Source organism: Anser anser, assembly GCF_964211835.1.
Source record: "Anser anser genome assembly, chromosome: 16".
Taxonomy (NCBI): domain Eukaryota; kingdom Metazoa; phylum Chordata; class Aves; order Anseriformes; family Anatidae; genus Anser; species Anser anser.
The window spans coordinates 11,449,566-11,467,444 of NC_139737.1; the positions used below are offsets into that span (position 1 = coordinate 11,449,566).

The following is a 17,879-nucleotide window of genomic DNA, read 5'->3' on the forward strand; positions in this document are numbered from 1 at the left end:
GGGACTCTGCCGGCCGTGGCCACGCAGACACGTGCAGCGGGTCACTGGGGCCAGCCTGGCTGCACGAGCAGCCCCCTGGGCGTAGGATGCGAAGGGCGGTGGCTCCCTGCACGGGTCGGGGTTACGAGGAGCAGGGCTGAGGCTGGGAGCTGCCCGCCAGCACCCCGCCACGCCGCCGCAGGGGGGTCACCGATGGGCCCGAAACCCGCGGGGATTCGCCCCGTGCTGGTGGGTGGCAGCAGCCAGGGGCTCCCTGCTGGGACGGGGCGCAGGAGGGGACCCAGCTCACCCCTGGCCACAGAGGTGGGGTCGGGAGAGAGCGAGACCCTTCCCTAGCAGGGGAATAGCAGCAGCTGCTGCCAGCTTGCAGCCCCAGCAGCCCAAAGCCCCACTTGTGCCATCGAACCCAACTGCTGCCCAAGCAGGTAGGGAGTGCGCAGCCTGGCCTAGCTCCCAGCTGGGCCCCATCCTGCTCATTTGCCTAATTACATCAACGGCCCCTGATTGCCCCAGCCAAAGGAGCAGGTTGCTGGGAGCAGGGGGACAGCCCCTGGAGGAGCCGCGCAGGAAGGGACCACGGGAAAGTCGGGGGCTGGAGCTGCTCACCCCGATGGACGAGCAGAGCCAGGGCACGTCCCGAGGCAAAGTGCAGCCAGCAGCCCCAGGGCAGCTCCAAGCGCCAGCTCCTGCGCTAACTTTGCTCCTGCTGGGCCCGGGACTACGTGCAGCCACCCCCAGCTTTGGGCAGCCCCGTTTCCCAGCCCGGCGCTTGCCCTCAGTGGCACCACCCTGCTGCCAGCCCCCTGTGGCCGCAGCCCCATGCTCCAGGGCCTCCCCGGCTGCCAGGACACCCCCGGCCATGGGCACTTGGAGGCTTTGTCCCCGAGTTCTGCATTTAGTTCAGGAGGGTGGGGGCACTGCTGAGATGCTCCCTGCTGGTTCTCTGAGCCCCCCCACGCAGAGGAGCCAGGCTCTGGGGTCCCCCCACTGTCCCCTAGGTGCTGGGGAGCAGGCGGCAAGGGGTTGGCACTGCAAGCCCCCCCCCCCCCCCAAGCACGCTGCAGGCTCCTCGGTGCCCCAACACAACAACGTGCTCTGAAAGGCCATGCTTAAATGCGGCTGGAAAGAGAACCAAAGTTCCCCAGCAGCCGACTCAAGTCCAGCTCTGCCTGCGCCCCTGCAGCAGCCCCGGCAGCTGCCTGGGCACCGCCGTAAAGCGCTGGTCCTTTAAAGAAAGAGGAATGAGGAGCTGTATGATGAATATAGTCTTTTTATTGACTACTTTTGAGTAGAACAAACTAAATACATCTGTAACAGTTTGGGTTCCTTTATACAGTACATTAAATAAGTTATGCACAGGAATGAAGTAACAAATTCCTATTACAGAATTAAATGTCAAAAAAAAAAATAGAAAACTCAACCCAACAAGTCCTCTTCCCATGTCTGAATTTCACATTTATCATTACAATTTTTTTTTTAAAAAAGCAATCGTTCTAATCATGACCGTTAGTACTTCATTCATTTACACTGGGGTTAATTTTAATACACAGCCAAAGTTGCATGAGAATTATGGAAGACAATCTATTTACAAGCAATTTACTCCAGCACTGCACCGTGCTCGTTCCTTTCTCAGCTGCTCTGGCAGCGCTTGGCCCCCGCTGGCCCCCGGAGTGCGGCCAGGGCTGCAGGGAACCGCCGGGACGCCGCAGCCCCGTGTTGGGTACCTGAGGCAGCGCCGAGTTCTTGTGCGTTGTGCTGCGGACACGGGACAGTCCCAGCGGCCACTTGAGAGCTTTTGTGAAAACCAGGAGACTTCGTGGCTTTTTTTTCAAACTAAAACCTCGCCGATGCGGGACTCACCCACTCTATCCCCTGACAGCAGCTTCCAAAACAACGTTCCCCGAGGGACAAAGCTGGTTCGCTGGGTAACTCGGTTATCCCTGGGCACACCACTGACAGCCAGCAGACAGCTACACCACGGCAAACTCGGTGACTGTTCATTACATCTCTATTATTCACCTCCAATTGAAAAAGTGATCAAAAATAATTTGGGAATTACTTGCCTCATTGGGCTCCAACCCAGCAATCATACAAAAACAGTCACGGAAACACAGCTTTGCTGAATAGCTGCCTTCCTAGATCCCATTTGCGCACAGCATGTGCAATCAGTGCGCATCCCCGAGGGCACGCCCCATCAGCCGTGCTGCCTCCGAGGGGAGAGCTCAAAGGAAGCGCCGGAGCCGAGCCCCGCTGCGTGCCCGGCGCCCCGCTGTAGCTGTTCGCGGGTCAGAGCTCCGCGGGCTGCCCCCGAGCCCTCCCTGCGCGCCGAAGCAGGGGCTCTTCTCCCACAGCAGCCTCCTGAGGCCGGTGCTGGGTCCCTGCTGCACCCCGTGGTTTTGGGTTGGGTGCCGACAAGGCGGGGGCAGCTGCACGGGGCCCCCGGCAGGGCCGCGCGTCCCCGCGCACCTCCAGTGGGGCCAGTGGGATCCCCGGGGTGGGTAAGAACCAGCACAGGCTGCCGAGTCCTGCATCATTTGTTTGGCCAACGTGCGGGGAGAGAATGGGCTATAAATAACCCGTTGCAATCTTTGTGGTTAAAAACACCACCAGTAACTCTCAAACCAACAACTTCCATGCAATGAAAAAATGCTTTCTGCACAGCAAAATAATGGTAGCCAGGTGGAAAAAGCAATAACTGCCCACAAGGAATCCAGATTTGGTCTGCATGTTTTTCACTCAGCAAAGGTCCAACCCCGAGAATCACACAACTGCCTGTCCAGTTACAGAAAGGGATTAAAACCAGGCCCTCCAGAAGTGACCAGCTGTACTTCCCTGGTACTGACATTTGGTTTAGAGCTGTCCTCAGCAGACGTGTCCTCTCCTCAGCCTCTGCAGCCTGGAGCCACCACCCTCCGCAGGCAGGAGAAGAGAAGCAGGCTCAGCTATCCCCGAGCAGCTACATGTTTGTCATTGCACTAGAGAATGAGATGCTCTTGCTGGAAAATCGGCTCTGGTCTGTTCAAAGCAACAAAGAGCCAGCACGGCTAACTGAGAAACCGTTTTCTGGGAGCAAGATTAAAAAAGAAAAGATGCATATTATGGAAAAAAGGTAGCTGAATGAGGAGGCAGTTCAGACACCTCAGGAAAAGAGCCTGAGCATGTTTGACCCTTGAGAACAGGGCTCCTTGGCTGGGCGCTGCTCGCTCAGCATTTCCTGCCGGCGCTCCATGGAGGCCAGGTTCCCCCGAGCGAGTGCCCGGCCTCCCCCGGGTCCCAAACGATGCTCTGGGGGCGACCCTTTGGAGAGAGCAGCACGGAGGCACCTTGAGCGAGGCCGACCCAAGTCCTTTATGAGCCTGAAAAAAGGCAGAATGAGATGGCAAAGCCCAAGTGCCGGTGCTCTGGAGGAGGCGGCGTGGATTTGTCAATTGTGTCAAGTGACAGAAGTTTCTGCGGTGTTTTTTTTTTTTTTTCCAACTTAAAAAAAAATCGGGAAAACTAACCAAATGGACTGAACCAAAACTTTCCTTTTAGAGTCCGTTCGTTTCTATTGCTGTCACAGATGCTGGAGTGGAGGATCGAGACGTGGCTGCCGAAGTCTTCTCGAGGGCCGGGCTGGACACGCCGTCGATGCCCTTGGCGGCTGTGGAGCGCCCCGCGGGCAGAGCCAGCGGCTTGCTCTGGCTGTGCAGGCTTTGGCCGCAGATCCGGTGGTGCCTCTCCCAGTCCTTGTGCTGGCAGAAGGAGCCGCAGTACCGGGCGATGTTGCAGCCACTGCAGGTCTCGCTGGCCTTGCGGCCGCAGTTCCAGCAACTCTGAAAGGACCCAAGACACCACACTTCAGAACGGGTTTAGTTTCCAGAGCTGTAGGACAGTGCTGACTCGACAGCTCTGGAGGGGACGTCCATCCCCCTCTGGCCCAGATTTAGTAATGTTAAGATGAGCAATCCATCAAATCTTGCTATTTCACAGACCTTTGCCAAGGGTACTAACCCCTACTCCTCTGCCCTACAAAAGCCTGCCAGACTGCACTGCACACATCCTCTCCCCTAGATCCACCCAAACGCACACAGGAAACAGCAGGCAAGGACTGAAAAACACACCACAGATGCTGCTATTTGGTCTTTTTATTTCCTGTTTTAAGCAGCTCTATTTTGGTACCGCTCCCAGCCAAGCGCTCTCCGCGGGGATTACAGCGCTGCACAGGCACCATTTGCTCTGCACCCTGCCTAGCTGCACAAGAGGTCAGAGCCGGCTAATTTGGAAAAGAAAAAGCCCATTTGAAAGCCTCCCAGCCAGGTGGAAGCGCTGCCAGCGCGCAGGCTTCAGTCTGGAAGAGGAGCAAAGCCCCTCTGGCCGGCGGGCGAGGCGTCAGCTGGTGGGCTCGCAGCCCGAGCCGCTCGGCGCGAGCACGGGGGCAGGGGGCCAGCGCCGGGAGCTGCGGCCGCAGCTGCTCCGAAGAGGGGAGCGGGAGGATTAGCTTCCCTGCAGCTGGAGCCGTGCATTAGCAAACGCCTACTGGGAGGGCAGGTTCAGCTGTGAAAGAGCAGCCCCTGCCAGAGCCCCGGGCCTCTCCAACCCCGGCCCAACGGGGCACATTTCGCTGGCCGCTGCTGCCACGAAGGCGAGCGGAAGGCTGCTGGGGCAGGCGGGCGGCACGGCGCGCCCCACGCGCCCACCGACAGGATCTGCACCCACAGCGACTTCGGGGCTGCCAAAGAGCCCGAGCGAGCCGGTCGGGAGCGGGCAGCTGCTGGGAGAAGCAGGACTCGCAACCGGGAGAAGCCCCACGGCAGCCTGCAGTAACTGGGAGAGCTGGGACACCACTGTGCGGCTGTTCACACTCGGAGCAGCAGCTTCAGTCGTATTGCCGAGGTTCCCCGGCACGCCAGAACACGCCAGCTTGCCAACAGGGCCCTCAGTGAAATGGGCCAGGGACACGGGGCTCACGGGGTGCTCACTCAGCTCCCAAGGCCCTGCACTGCTCCCACCCCCCTGTGCAGCAGCACCGCGAGGGGAACGGGCAGACAGGAGGAGGACGCTCCTCTGGTATTCCCCTACAGAAAGATCATTGCTTATCTCATTTCTTCCCGAGCAGTTCCACCCACTCCCATCGTGTGTTTACTGACTGCCACATTTCTCCTTCAGTGATTTAACGGGAAGCATCACAGCATGTCCACCACTGGAATAACACCTGATGCTTACATGGCTCCTGCCGTGCGGGGTGACCAGAGCGTCCCGAACCCTGCGGCAGAAGGGAACCGGACTCGCTGCCCACGTGGCCTGAAGCGACACGAAGCCCTCGGTCCCATCAGATTTTTGGTCAGCAGAAACAGAGGCGAAGCCCAAAGTGTTTGTGCAGAGAAATGAAAGCAATAAGCCAGCCACAAGTGGCTGTGACATCGCAGCGTAGGAATTAACCGAGCAATTTGTGCTCAGTCCAGCTGAGATCTCCAAAGCCTAATGAAATGTGTTTCCAGTTAAAGAACAGTGAGAGTAATAATTAATGACTGAGGGGTGGAAAGGAATTCCCTGAGACACCCACTCAGCAGGTGTCGCTGGCTATGACAAACCAGGAGCCATCCGTTCTTTTCTGAGATGCAAAAACCTCGTTAGGTGTTACCAGCCCTCTGCAGGGCAGGGACAGCTGTCCCACATGCAGGTTTCTCCCTGATCTCATGGGATCAGAGGAGCAAGAGCACTGCGGAGCCTGTTTCTGGAGAGAAGCTAACACACGCTGCCCGGGCACGTCTTTGGTGAGCTAACAAACCGACAAGGTCCAAGGCAGCATGTATCCTGGTGCTGGTCAGCACCAACGCAGGGTGTGATTACAGACCATCGAGAAATGGGTAACTCCGACCCAGTTTCTACCCTGCACTGTTCTAAAGCCTGCAAACTGCAATTCCTTATCTGCGCCCATCAGGTACTCCACAGCAGCAGATTTCTGAGCAAAGCGGCAAGCCGTACCCACCAGCACCCTTTTCTCTTTGCTCTCTAAGTGCACAGAAATCCCTGGTGGCTACCCTGGGTCCAGCTACCGGTGTCCAGCTGTGCCCTCACACAACCGCACTGCGCCCAAGGGTGCCAGAGGCTCCTCCAGAGGGGAATCAGTTTAGGCTGATTCCTCTGCCAATAAAACAAAAGCTAAAGTTTTCTTTTTTACAGTATCAATGCATCCTTTTAGTTACTGACTGGAGAGAGGCTTTTAAAAGGGAAAAGGGATGGGGACCTGCAGGCTCCAAGCCATCCCTGGGCAGGACTCAGGGCCTTGGTGAGTCCCTGAAACTCCCCGCTGGGGACGTCCCCGCAGCTGGACCGGCCCTGGCACCGTACCTCTGTAGACTCCTCCTGTTCGTTGATCACAAGGAAAGCGTCCTCAGTAGCCTGGCGCTTGGCATCCGCAATGGTCTGCTCCATGCGAGCCCTCTCGGAGGCGATCATCTCAAAGGCCTTCTGCTCGGCCTCCGCCACGGCCTTCTGCACCTCCGACATGGCCTGGCGCTTCACCTCGTTCACGGCTTCTTCTGGAAGGGAACAGCAGCCTCAGCAGCCTGCCCGAGCCTCGGGGGGACGCCAGCCTGGGCACGACGGGGGCACGGAGCTGCTGTGCCGCGTCCCCTCTAGATTTGGGACACCCGCGGGTGGGGGACAAGGGGCTCGGTTGGCACCGCTGCCACGGCTGCTCCCGCGAACAGCAGAGCCGGGCTCGGCCCCGCGGGCTCTCCGCCGACACCGTACGAAGGAGCACCCTTGGCAAAGCCGGGGCCAGGGGAGCGGGCAGCCAGATGTGCACATCCTGGGGCTTTCCTGCAGCTGGGCTTCTCCAGTTGCTGCGGAGCGACGTGCAGCATCTGTGTTTACCTCAAACGATCTGGCAGCATCCCTTGCCAAGGTTCCTAACAAACACTTACCAGCTTTTTTCCATATCTCTTCGGTGACGTAGCCCGTTCCCGACCTGCTGCTGAACTCCCGCAACGAATCTGCTGGAATAAGGGACAGAGGAAAGGTTGGCAGAGCCTCATCCCGGCCCACTGCCGGCCGCGGGGTGGCTGGGGAATGCCCGGCTGCGTCTGGGGACCTGGCACAGACATCAGCCAGGCAGGGTAGGGTTAACAGGCTAAAACTTGAAACAAAGGATTCCTACAGTTAGGGCCATTCATCAAACACTTAGATGATAAATTACAACATTTAATTAGCGCCCTGCATAATTTATGATGCAGTATAACCCATTTCCATCTCCTGGTACTTTATAACAACAAGCAATGCTTATAAATATATGCCATCAAACATCTGCACTGCCCACTGGCTTGGAACATCAATCTATAGGAGCAGCAGTTTACATTAAAGGCAGCACTTTCCATTCCCAGGGGCAATTCAAAGACTCGACTCGATGGACAAAGCGTCCTGCAAGCTCTCTTGCAGTGAGAGGTGTATACATTCCCCAGCACCCGTACGCCCCCAGGGAGCCAACGTGACAGATGGGGACACTCATATGAGGATCTAAACACAGGCTGCAGAAACCTGGTACTGTCTTCTATCCGCATCCCTTTTTTTAACACTTCAGAGGAACTTTCTGAAGGGTCAGATGGCACTGGCAGAACGAAAGCTGATTCATGTCAAGGGCTGTGAGGTTATTTAAGCTCGTGGCAGTCTGCAGCGCGCCCGGGGAAGCTTCCTGACATTTAGCTGCACCTTCTCTCAACAGCGACAGTTTGGAAATTGGCTCCGGGTTCCCGGGAAGGGAGAAAACATCAACAAGGCTCCCGATAAAACCAGAAATGTTATCACCTTCAGCAGCACGGGGCTGCAAGTATCCAGGCTGTGCTACACACCGGTGCTGGAGGGCTAGAGGCTGGCTGTGCTCCTTGGGTCCCTACCCTCAGCAATCGGCTGGAGCCCGGCGCGCTTGGTTCCCCTCTCCCTGACCTCAAGCTCTGCACGCTTTTCTTGTCCTCTACGCTCTTCACAGTTCTAGAATTGTTCTAAAAGAAGCCTTCAAGCTATTGCAGAATTTATTTATTTTTAACCAAAAATTAAGTTACCTTCTTTCAGTGAAACTTTAAAAGCCATTCATAATTTCAAATCTGAAATTCAGATCTGCATGATACTCCCAAAGCAGGGCAAGGGCTGATTTAGAAGCAGGATTTTTTTTTTTAATTTATTCTTCCTTCCATTTACGCACTTGCTCCCACACTGAAGTTTCCACATACACAATCCTCCCTGTTGCTTCTGTTTAGAAGTGCTATGACTGAAATCAAACTGAGTTAAAACCCTAAGGGTAAATTAAGATTTAAAGCTGCAAACAGCAAATGCTCATTAACATATTCTATTTTAGTTGCTTTTGCTCATGTACTTGTTATTGTTTTCCTATGAAATACTCATTCTCACTGCCTGAGAACTATCAAAACTTGTTCAACTGCAGCTAAATCTAAGCTGGACCCAAATTCATTCAAATGTGCTCTTTTGACATGCAGGAAGATTCACTCTCCTTATGTAACATATTCAACTTGTTTGTATTACAACAAGTTGACATTTTGAGTTTGGCATTTATTATTATTGTTAGAAAACATGTATTTTCATTACTGAATGAATGAGATTTTTTTTTCCAGCACTTGCAGCAAATGCTTTTGGATGGAGATTAGAATTACCATCCAAATGCATAAAATCAGCACGTCAGGCTTGGATTTTGTGAAGGGTAAAAAGCCCTTGCATATTGGAGGGGGAAAAATATTCAGTTGCAATGAAGTTAATTGACTCGTGATAGAAAAAAAAAAAAAGCATTAATAACTTGAACTACAGGTAGTAGTAGCTCTTACACCAGCCTTCAGTATTTTCAGAATTAGCAGGTCCTGCCCTTTAAAATCCTTTATGCAAGACAGGCTGGAAGCAGAAGAGGAAGGAAACCAACAACTTTTCCTGCCCAGCTGGGTTCTCAGCCTTGGAGGATCCTGGTGTCGAGCTGCACCTGCTGACCTAACCCAGCCGAGGAAGACGCTCTCCCAGCACCAGCAGAAGCTGCTGCCAAAAAGTGCCTTCACACTTCAGCAAGCGCTGGTTCCAGGAGCTCATCCAGGAGCTCCCACATGGTCAATGACTCCTCTCTCTTCAAAGCTTTGAGAACAGTTATGCACTAATCAAGACTTTTTTTTAAATTCTTCAAGGTCAAAAATAGTTTGGGTTTCAGTGAAAATTGTGTGTTCTTGACTGGGGAGAGTAATGGCAGCTTTTCATCTACAAGGTAATGCTCAAAATTGCCACGATGATAGATGAATTATCACAGAAAGTGATTTACCAGCGTGAGTTTTTCCCTATAATTTCGTTAAGGGAAGTCAAGCTGATCTTTTCAGTATGTTCTATTTAACAACTCATTATCAGTCTAAAGAGTTTTAGAGCCAGCATTCGGTCACCATGCTGGAAAGAAGAAATCATTAGCCTTTTTTTTTTTTGTAAATTAAAAAGTTTACAATTAAAATGGAATCTTTTGAAATTAAAAATTCACATATATTCTTTTGTTTTCTTCTGTATAGCAGGTATTAAGAAATGTTAGCGAAAGGCATAAAGGTGGGCCTTTTCTTTCTAGAAACTGAGAAAGCTTGACTTGCAATGTGTAAAGGAGGTGAAGAGAGATGGAGAAAGTCTTTTTACTAGGGCATGTAATGACAGGGCCAAGTGGCAATGGTTTTAAACCAAAAGAGGGGATTTAGACCGGGTAAAAGGAAGAAATTTTTCATGAGGAGGGCGGTGAGGCCCTGGCCCAGGCGGCCCCGAGGAGCTGTGGCTGCCCCATCCCTGGCGGTGCCCAAGGTCGCACTGGATGGGGCTGGGGGCAGCCTGGGCTGGTGGGAGGGGTCCGTGCCCATGGCAGGGGCCCCTTCCAACCCAAACCAATCTGTGATTAATTTGTATTACATTTTGAATTTATTGCAGTCTCTTTATGCTTAGTATAGCTTTGCCATAATTAGACAACTACCTTAAAGAGATCATTTTTAAAGAAAAAGGCTTTTCCTCGTACAGCGTTCCGCCCTCCCGCGAAGCCTGGCACCGCGTGCCGCTCGCGGCGGGGCCGGGGGCAGCGCTTACCGCTGCCGATGGAGTCGGAGCTGCTGGGGCTGTGCTGCCTCGAAACGAGCTCGCTGCCCGCCTTGCGCGTCTCGGCCGTCTCGCTGCAGCGCCTCTTCCAGTAGTTGAGCTCCTCCCGGTCTGCCTCCTGGCAGCGCCGCAGCACCGCCATGGAGCGCCTCGTCTTCTCCACCATCTCCATGATGCAGTTCAGCGCCTGCAGGGAAGGACGAGCTTTCAGTTTTTCCGCCTGCCGACGAGGGCTGCTCCGGGATTTCTCGTTGGAGGTACCCGGGGGGCTGTGCCGGGAAGGTGAAACGCGAGTCTCTGCAGAGGAACGGGCTCTGAGCGCCGTGTTCCAGAGGGAGCAGCACCCAACCAGGCAGGTGCAGTGGGTCCCGTACCCGTGCATGGAGTGAAGGTGAGCCTGGACACAGCACGAGCTGGGAAGGAGGTGGTCACCCCTGCACCGTTTGGCTTTGGTCAACATCAGGTGTGGCTGAACACCTTTAGAGCCATGCTCCTAAAGGTGGAGGCAAGAACAAACCGTTTTGCTAAGGGAACAGTGTGTCCATGCAACGCACTATTGGCTGGGGGACAGGTTTTTATGATTTTTATGACACCTCTGTCTCTGACCTAGAGGAATTGGGCCTGGTACCAGCTCTCTACAGCCACATCCCAACTCACAATATTCAGCTATGGGACTTGACACCCACACAAAACATCAGCTTTTGGATATAAGCAAGCATGGGGTCCCTCTGCATTTGTGATTAAAGCTGAATTTCAATCCCCTCTCTGTAGGGAAAACGCTCCAGTGAAGAGCTTGGACCAGCAGCCTTACTCAGTGCAGAACAACAGGCTCTGCAGAGACTCTGCCAGAAGTACCAAGTGTTGTCCATACCCAGCTGTGACCCATAAAAGGCTGGCAACCCAGGAAAAAAAGCTTTTAAAAAATAATGATGGGGTTGGTTATTCTGCAAATTCCATATATTTGCTGCACATAACACATCTGCATGCTTGTTGGTACAGTGCTGGCCTGGGCAGCTGCAGAAAAGACCTTTGCAGGGAAAGGTTGGGCTTGATTGCTCTGACAGCCATGCTCTAAAGGAGAAACTCCCCAGGTCAAGCACTGAGTCCAGACTGGGTTTGGCTTTCACTGACCATGGGCAGAAGAAAAATACCAGGAAACTGCTACTGCTCCTATCTGCCCTCCCCACCATCGACCTTCCTGTGGTGGCTTGTTCATCTACTTGGAAAGCCTGGATATGGTACCAACAAGAAGAAAATCACAGACTGGGGCAGGTGAGTGCTGGGTTGTGTCCCCCAGAGCTTCCCACAGCTCCCAATGTTCCTTACATGATCCAGATGCTTCCACTCATCAGCCCACTCTCTCTCTGTTAAGCGGTGGTCCACCAGCTCATCCTGGTACCCTCCATTCAAACCTGCAACAAACCACAGCCAGAACAGTGGTTAGACGGACCAAGTGCTTTCAGAGCTGGAGAGGTAATGTGGCCCTGAAGCAATAAACAGAGCTGTATTTCTAACCATGTATAGCTGCGATTTTAAACACTTCTCAAAGAGGAGGCTAATTGCGTACTGGTGCTTTTACCCCTGCTTGTGTCACCATCTCAAAAGTGCTACAGTCCCCTCACAGGTCTGGACCTGACTCGCTTGGAAGGGCAGTTCCCTTTTTATAAAGCCATAGGAGCTCAGAGCTCATGATTCAGGCTGCCCTGTTGGAAAGAGAGAGCTCACCTACACATCCCCAGCAGGGCTGGGGACAGAGGAGGTGGTCAAGCTCTGTTCTCTCCAGGCTTCACACATCTCCTGGCTGAGTCACCTCTGAAAAGTTCAGTTCTGTTTCTATGGTCTTCATCTTTGCCTGCTGGGTTGGCTACACTCAACACAAACACCAGGTCCTTCCTCCTCATCCTCGGTGGCTCCACCCTTTATACATACAGAGGGAAACAGCAACTCTGCCTCTCATTCTTCCTGTTTCAAACCTTTCAATGTTAGATGTTTTCTCTGAATTCCCTACTCTCATCCTTCTGTTGGGGATGTGCCTGGAATTGCACAGCTTTAGGTGAGTGGCTGAGCAGGGGCCAACCAGGGACAGACACCTCAGCTCCACTGCTGGACCTCGCAGCTCCTACAACGGAAAGCCCGTCAGACCCTCTCACCGAGGCTGCTGTGCCTGTCCCGAATCTCCCTGTGCTCCAACATCTTGCTGGGGTCCCTGTAGAGATGGGAGGTGGCGATGTCTTCCAAGGTGTAGTGCTGGAGGGGCGGCGGGGTGGGGTGGAACTGCCCGCCGGGGTTCATCAGGGGGATGCTGAGGGCCGGGCTGTGCCGTGGCGCGGGGCTGATGGTGCACACCCGCTTGGCCGGAGGCTCCGTCGGCAGCGTCTCTCTCTCAAAGCTGTTGTCTTCTCTTCTGCAACCACACCGACAGACAGGATTCGTTAGCACCGCATCAGCGTGCTCAGAAAGGGAAAGATGCAGATTTTGGGCAATGATGGTTTTACTGGGAGGTAAAAGCAGGAAGCTAAAACAAACATGCTCAACTTGGGAACAAATCCACGAAATGACCTCGTTAAAAAAAAAGTTCAAAATGCCTGAGTGTTGTGATTCATCTTTCCAGGCATGACCAAATTAAGATTTCACAGTTTTTATAAATTTGATGTGTGCTCCACATAATTACATAACGACTTTTTCTTGGAATAAAAGTAGTGAAAATGAGCTGTATCCCTCCTAGCGCTGACAGCGCCGCCGCTCTCCACCTTTCCAGCCCAGGCATTTCAGTGACCATCTACTGAACTAGTCCCTCTGGGACAGAATCTGCCTGAAAGCCCTCAGAAAGGTTCCCTAGCTGAGTTCTCAGTGCAGGAGTACTGTGAGGGGAAGCTACAGCCACAGATAGTCAGCACCGTCTTGTTAACATAGCTGTTAGGAGTGCTAAGATCTTATGGTTTGGCCCTGGACACCACTTCAAATTTTGTTTCACCTTTGCTGCTGACAAAAACCACGTCCTCAGGAACTTGGCAGTGCGAAAGGCTCTTCTTACCTGTCCGGGCTGTGCCTCTTCCCGTTGCCGTTGACCTCGATCAGCAGCTCGGAGGAGTCGGCTGGGGAGGCGGTGGTGGTGTTCAGCAGGATGTGCTCGTGCTGCGCCAGGTACTGGGACGGCGTCTGCTTGGCAGCTCGGGCGCAGTGCAGCAGCTCGCGCTGGAGCAGAGGGAGGTTGGCCTGGAAAACAGGCAGAGCTCTGCTTCACGCGGGCTGCACAGGCATTTGCTCCATACACGAAACCCCTCAGAGCAATAAAGGATGAAGCCTGGGCCCCGCTCAGTGTGTTCCCTCCCGGGATGCCCGCACCGTGCAGATCTACCTGCGCGTTCTCAAGGGCTGAGCACGACCCGAAGCTGGCGCACGTGAAAACAAAGCGCTGGGGGAAGCACTGCGTGCTTCCAGCATCTTGCTGCTCCAGGCACGCTCCGTATGCCAACACCCCAAATATTCTAGATCTGAGCACTGGCAAATAAGATTGTGGGATCAGAAGGTGCAGCGTGGAGCTTGGTTTGTCTCACTTATCCCTGACACACAAGCAGACATATGTGGCACTCATTACAACGTTAGCTTCCCGTGAGCCAGTCGCACATGGCGATCGCTACGGTCTGCGCAGTCTGTCTTGGACTTCAACGGAATTGTTCTGGTGCTTGAAATGAGAGCTTTGCTAGTAGTGACACGCTGCCAAGTAGCACAGACCAACACACAAATTGTTAGCAAGCCCCATCAGCTCACTGTCACCTTCAGAAAGGGGATCACAAATGGCCTTAGGGGGAAGTTCGTCGCCTCTTGCAGCTTGCAGTGAAATTCCTCAATTGTCACCGTTGAGTTCTGAGAAAAGAAATTAAGAAATGAAATGACAATTTGTTCTTATTTTTAGACACTTGGGAAACAGCTCAAAATGAACAGAACTGGAAGGGAGACTGCATCTGCCATGACAGGACTGACAACGTTTGCATCGGATCCCGCCTAGCACAGCCAAAAAGACTCAGGTCAATGGAGCAGAAAGATCTACCGCACCAGGCAAGGGGTGAACGTGGCACACAGCCAGGCGCTCCCAGCTCTGGGGTGGGAGGCAGGGACCTGCTCCGGAGGCAGCGGGACCCAGCTGCCACCTCCTGCACCCTGGCCAGGTGGCCTGGGGCAGGCCAGGGGAGCCAGGCAGTGGCTCCAGCTGCTCTGAGCTGCTCTCCTTCCCTTCCTTCCTCCCTTCCAGCTCAGCTCATCTAACCTACCTGCCATCCACAAAGTCACCGCCAGCCTGCTGCTCACCCCAGTGGCACTGGCTCCCCCAAGGCTGTTTAGGCTGTGCGCTCCCTGGACAAGCAGCATTTGATACGCTGCACATACAAAGCTCGTCCCTGCAGCAGTAATTGCTGTCAGGGGTGAGAATGATGAGCAGAGGAACCTGAACAGCTTTTAATTTCCTTTCCAAAGTGGTAAGCTAAGATACTACCTTACATCCACAGAAATATACAGGCCCGCCTTCTTTCAGAGGCAGCATTTTGCATCCCGTGCTCAAGTTCTGTGAAAACCCAAGGCTGCATACAACCCCACATTTGTTCTGCCCTTGCCAATCTGGGAAGCAGAAATACTCCATGCCTGCAGTCCAGCCCCATTTGCTGTGCACTGAGCCTCAAGAGCAAGCCTGCCAAAAAGCAGAGGCCAGCTCAGGAGCTGTGCTGGGTGATGGTGCAGCTGGGCAGGTGGCATGGTGCTGTGCTCCAGGGCCTTGGCTAGGCTTGCATGGGGATTGCACAGCCATTTCTACCAGCGAATTTGTGAATCTGCAAGTCTTAGATACAATCCTGCAGCAAGACCCATTCTTTTCTTTTCTGAAGGACGCTTTCAGCTCTCCGAAGATGCAAAGAGGCAGGAGGCTATACGTCTACTGTTTGTGCAGGCACGCACCACCACCGATCTCAGGTATTGCAAATCTCAGGTATTGCATTGAAATGGGATTTACCAAGCCCCTTTCTGTCTTTGCACCTTCAGACTGTCCTAAACACAAACATGACTGAATGACAGTTTGCACAGCCACCGATTTCTTTGTTAATGCAGGCGAAGCAGCAGAATATCAGAAGCTGAGGCCTCCAGCTGCAGTAGCACATTTCCCATCTCCTACAGACCTCGGCAATAGTTAACTCTGCAGTGCTGGTGGGGCTGTGTTAAGCTGTGCGGGACAGCCCATAAAGAGGAAAGAAGCCCATTAAATACACACTGTGCTCAGCACTGCATATCAGAACTGAAATGCTTAAAGCATCATGATGTTCTCCACACACTCCAGACTTCAAACTGGACTTCTGTAAAGGAGTAGACGCAGACACTAACCCCACACGGCCTTTCCAGAAGCCCCAGAATTCAGCATCACCCTCTTTCCCCTCAGAAAGATGTGCTTTCAACGCCCCCACAACGTACTGTGGAGCTACAGGAAATAGGATGGGGCCCTGGGCATGACAGGCTCACCAGTTACCCACAACGGGGCTTTTTCAAAAGAGCGCACAAGCCATTGGTTTGCAGTCAGAGGTGCTTTCAGACAGAGCGGCTTTCAACTTTCAACTACCAATTTTCCAGAAGTCGTAAATCCCTTCTACTCTAGGCTTATAGGGTGCAAGGAATAAAATGTTTCCCTAGTAGAAAACTACAGTCTCCTCTGAACTGTGTGGAAGTTTCACCCACAACAGCAAACCACATCCAGCGAGGATGGCAAAAAGCCCCAGGCACGCAGCTTTTGTAATCAAGTTCAGCCCAAAATCTTCTAGGTTTCCTTAAGCTCAGCTGCAGCCGGGCTCATGTCAAAGCAGCGCAACTGGCCAAATAGCTTTTGAAACCCACTGAAGACAAGAAAAAAAAAAAGTCAGTGAGTTTACCAGAAAGCATAAACATTGCAGAGTCGTGCTTAGTCAACAGCCCCGCTTGTAAAGACACACACGGTTGTGCAATGCCAGCACGTGGCGGCTGCCAGGATCCCATCACTACGATGCTTTTGCCACAGCAAAGCCCCCGCGGCCGCTCTGCGGCTTTGCAGGGCTGTGCTTGGCGGTGCTTACCACTAAGGCCAGGACGAGGGTCCGGACCTTCTCCCCGATCTCTGGAGAAATGTCATTGCCAAACTGCTGCAGGGTGGTGAGGAAGCGCTTCAGCTTGCTGAGCTGCCGGGCGCCGCACGTGGCTGGGAGCTGCTGGTTCGTCAGGGAGGAGGAGGAGGAGGAGGCAGGGCCGTTGCTAAACCGCTGGGGTGGGGACGGTGCCCCATTGAGCGTCGGGGGGGAATGGTTTATCCCGTTGGGCACTGCAAGGCAGAGACAAAAGCGTTATCGGCGTGAGGCGGGCATGTCCCCAAGGGCTGCTGTTTAAGAGGATGGAGATGGTCACCAGCAACCTTGCTCGGGGCGATGTTCTGGGTGGGCCCTCGTGCACAAGTCCCCCTCCTCCAGGTCCGGTGTCCCCACAGAGTTAGGGTTCAGACAATATTCAGACAAACCAGGTGCCCCTCGGTTTTCATTTGAGGCAGCTCAAGGGGACGGGGGTCAGGCTGCACGAAGCTGACGCCACGGCAGCCCACATCGTGCCACACGCTCAGCCCAAGGAATTGAACGTGCCTGATCCCAAAGTTTACAGCCCTCGGCAAGAACTACCAAGCGGTGTTTTTCTGTCTGTGTCATGCAGAAAATGACCCCAGCTGATCCAATAATCCCCCCCCAGCCACATCGTTTACAGGCAGCCCGCAGTGCTCGCCGCAGCCTGGGACCTGCTGACAGGCACCGAAGCTCAGGCGCTGCGGAGGGCTGGCGGCACGTCCTGAGGGGTGCCTCCTGCCCCGTGCGCCCAGCCGCGCGCCTCCCCGGGGACTTGCAGGGCGTTTCGCAAGCACGCTTGTTTTCCCAACCTGGTCCCATCTGCGACTTTGCCTCCTCTGAGCAGAAAGCGTGTTGAAACAGACTTCGGTTGTGGAAGTTTGGGAAGTCCGCAAGGGATTAGAATAAATTGTTGACATCCCCACACTGCCGTTGTGCAATCTGAAGTCGTGTCTGGGAAATGGTGGAGAGCAGCTGTGCGCTTGGGGCCCAACTCCTCACAAACCCAGAATTTTGGAGGTGAAAAGTACATCATCTAAATACAGTTTCAGCTGCCGCACTGGGTTATCCTTAAAAGCCCAGACCCAAACCCTTTGTGAAGGCGAGTGCTGAAGGACACCAGAGCCATTGCTCTGCCAGAGCTGCCCTCGCACCCTGGCATGCCCGGGCAGGGGAAGGCGTGTGCTGCTCCTGAAGGAGCACAGCACGTAAAAGATGCAAAAACTTCCACCGCGGTTTCACAAAGATTGCTTCTTGGCTCTTCCAAAGAACACCACCGGTTAGGGGTTTTCAGAGAAAAATACGGGACGTACTTGAGCAGTTAAACCGCCCTGGGGCACACCGAGGTTGTGCAGGCTCCACGCACCTGGACCTGCCGTGGTGAGCCCGGGGAAGATGAACCACAGTCAGTTAAGATCCAAGGGAAAGATAAGGCTGAAGAGACCTTCAAAGCTGGCTTGTGCTAACCAAGGGGTGAAAGGCTTTTTTGGGGCATAACAAAGACACGTCCCTTTGCACGCACAGGGACGATGAAATGAAGGTAAATTCTCATTTCAGATTGTGAGGACAGAGGTGTAAAGGCACAATGAGCTCATGCCTTCTGTTATGGATCAACGCAACTTGGGAACTTCTTGTCCGCACCGGCTTCCCTGAGCCAGTACAGGAGCAGATACGTCC

General features: G+C 53.8%; 1 protein-coding gene across 7 annotated transcripts in view; it reads right to left on the reverse strand.

The window, feature by feature from the left end:
- Positions 1–1,253: 1,253 nt before the first annotated feature.
- Positions 1,254–17,879, reverse strand: part of CBFA2T2 (CBFA2/RUNX1 partner transcriptional co-repressor 2) — a 63,849-nt gene continuing 47,223 nt past the window's right edge. For 5 of the 7 annotated variants that reach the window (XM_083800977.1, XM_083800975.1, XM_083800979.1 and 2 more), the window contains exons 3-11: positions 16,176–16,417; positions 13,867–13,956; positions 13,124–13,305; positions 12,240–12,493; positions 11,416–11,501; positions 10,081–10,276; positions 6,912–6,983; positions 6,334–6,524; positions 1,254–3,815 (exon numbers count right to left, since the gene is read on the reverse strand). In XM_083800977.1, coding sequence (XP_083657103.1) covers positions 3,531–3,815; positions 6,334–6,524; positions 6,912–6,983; positions 10,081–10,276; positions 11,416–11,501; positions 12,240–12,493; positions 13,124–13,305; positions 13,867–13,956; positions 16,176–16,417 — 1,598 coding nt within the window. In that variant the 3' untranslated portion in view covers positions 1,254–3,530. The remainder of the gene's footprint in view (positions 3,816–6,333; positions 6,525–6,911; positions 6,984–10,080; positions 10,277–11,415; positions 11,502–12,239; positions 12,494–13,123; positions 13,306–13,866; positions 13,957–16,175; positions 16,418–17,879) is intronic. The other 2 variants (XM_083800978.1, XM_083800976.1) reach the window with 1 other exon arrangement.